Source organism: the organism of the source record quoted next, unplaced genomic scaffold, assembly GCF_019419815.1.
Source record: "Pyrus x bretschneideri cultivar Hongxiangsu unplaced genomic scaffold, Pyrus_bretschneideri_v1 Contig9, whole genome shotgun sequence".
Taxonomy (NCBI): Eukaryota; Viridiplantae; Streptophyta; class Magnoliopsida; order Rosales; family Rosaceae; genus Pyrus; species Pyrus x bretschneideri.
In genome coordinates this window covers 7,749,502-7,751,528 of record NW_025999831.1, presented here as the reverse complement: position 1 = coordinate 7,751,528, position 2,027 = coordinate 7,749,502, and the positions used below count along the sequence as shown (strand labels likewise).

The window sequence follows — 2,027 nt, the reverse complement described above, 5'->3', positions numbered from 1 at the left end:
GGCCCAAAGATGTGGAATAAGATTCTGTTGTAGGTACTTGTTTGTGGCATGCGAACATATCATCGTATTGCACCTCATATATTCGTTTAACGAGATATTACCAGTTATTTGATCAAAAGGCAAATTAGGCCCATCATATATTTTTGCACAAGCCCTCCTTGACCTATTTGGATCATCTTGGTTGTCATCAGTTTCTCCATCAATATAGCCATCGCACTGATCATCCACAATCATGTTATGTAATACGATGCATGACATCATGATGGAGTTCAATTTACTTCGACTCCACCCTCTTACTTGTTCCTTGATGATCTTCCACCGTGCTTGTAGAATTCCAAAAGCTCTATCAACATCTTTCAGGTATGCCTCTTGGTGTAAGGTAAACCACCTTTAGGTGTCATCCACAGGGTTTGGAATTTCTTGGACAAGTGTCGCTTACTTTGGGTAGATGTCATTTGCCAAGTAATACCCCATATGTACTGACGGCCGTTGACGTAGTAGTCAAGTTGAGGTGATTTACCCTCTGTCAGGTTATTGAAGAGGATGAATGGCCAAGAACTGTAATGTCATTTTGAGATCCAGCAACTCCAAAAAAAGCATGTTAGATCCATGTGTCAAACGAGGTAACTGCCTCTAACATAATAGTTGGCTTTCTCGACCTTCCACTAAAGCATCATTGCCATCTGGTGGGACAATTCTTCCATTGTCAATGCATGCAATCTAATGACCATATCATGCTTGGAAGGGCACGATCTTCAGCTTTACGAATGAGCCGATCCAGATCTTCTTGATTTGATTCACGGAGGTATTCCTCTTTGTAAAGGTGAATAATTGTGTCATAGAATTCAGCAAGAGTATCAAGGCATGTAGACTCAGTCATGCCATATGTATCATTCATCGCATCAGATGGGGAGGTATAGGCCATCATTAAAAGTGCAATAGTAACCTTCTGATGAAGTGAGAAACCAGGGCAGCTTGCTTTGTCCAACTTCTGTTGAAAGTATGGATTAACATGCTGGACATGACGCCTCATCTGGAAGTGACGTCTAAAATCCTCTTCTTTGTACATCAAGTTAGGGTTGAAGTAGTTGTTCATCAGATTGTCATGTGACATATGTTTAATTTGTGGTTTGTAAGAACGACCCGCAACAGAGCCACCCCATTGAGGTTGTTCCTCAGTTGGCTCACACGCCATGACCCTAGCCATGGCTGCCATATATGATGTGTTGCACCATGCTTCATCTTTTTTATCAGACTCCTCATCTTCTCATCTTATCTGCGCCCATTTTTCTTCCAATTCAGAATTGGATGAGGGACCCCAGTTGGAATCCGAAGAGGATCCAAATCTGGAATTCATTCCAAACTTGAATTGAAAGAGATTGAATTAAAAGAGACTGAATTGAAAGAGATATTGGATAGGGCAAAGCTGAAGGTGTGTGAATTATAACCCAATATCCACCTTATTTATGGACATTGGAAGCTGAAGGTAAAAAATGCCATGCAGATAAAAATCCTATCTAAAATTCCTACAACCAATTACATCTCAACACGTGACACTTGAAATCTGAGACCTAAAATTATTGAGATTCCATATCGACAAGAAATCTGCAAAGTTACTCACTTATCGACACGTGTCACTCGAAATCCTATCCGAAAAATTATTGAGATTACGTTTCGAAAAATTATTGAGGTAGTTTAATTTAAGTAACCATATTAATTCAACTAAAATAATAAATTATGTTTTGCCTATGACCCTTTGGCCCTCTCGGTTGGAGATGGTTTTTTGTCACAGGACTATGTTTAGCCTATAACCCTTTGGCCCCTCAGGTGGAGATTATAAGAAATATGGCCTGACACTGTTCATTAAAATATTAATTTCTTGAAGGGCTATAGAGCTAAAATGAGCCTTATAACCCTCATTTGGTTGGAGATGGCCTTAGAAAAACATTTTTTCCAGTCGTCTAGAGTTCGAGTTCCTCTATTGCTTCCAATTCCGCTTCTTTTAAGGTTTAAATCTCTCTTTTCTC

At 39.6% G+C, this 2,027-nt stretch overlaps 1 protein-coding gene across 1 annotated transcript; it reads right to left on the bottom strand.

Moving 5' to 3' along the window:
* Window positions 1-706: 706 nt before the first annotated feature.
* Window positions 707-1,207, bottom strand: LOC103931781. The gene has a single exon (XM_009341309.1). The coding sequence runs from the start codon at window positions 1,205-1,207 to the stop codon at window positions 707-709; it is 501 nt and encodes a 166-aa protein (XP_009339584.1).
* Between the last annotated feature and the right edge of the window lie 820 nt (window positions 1,208-2,027).

What these genes read in the sequence shown, in the direction of transcription:
- LOC103931781 (XM_009341309.1), bottom strand. Translation starts at nt 1,207, where the DNA reads ATGGCTAGGGTCATGGCGTGTGAGCCAACTGAGGAACAACCTCAATGG.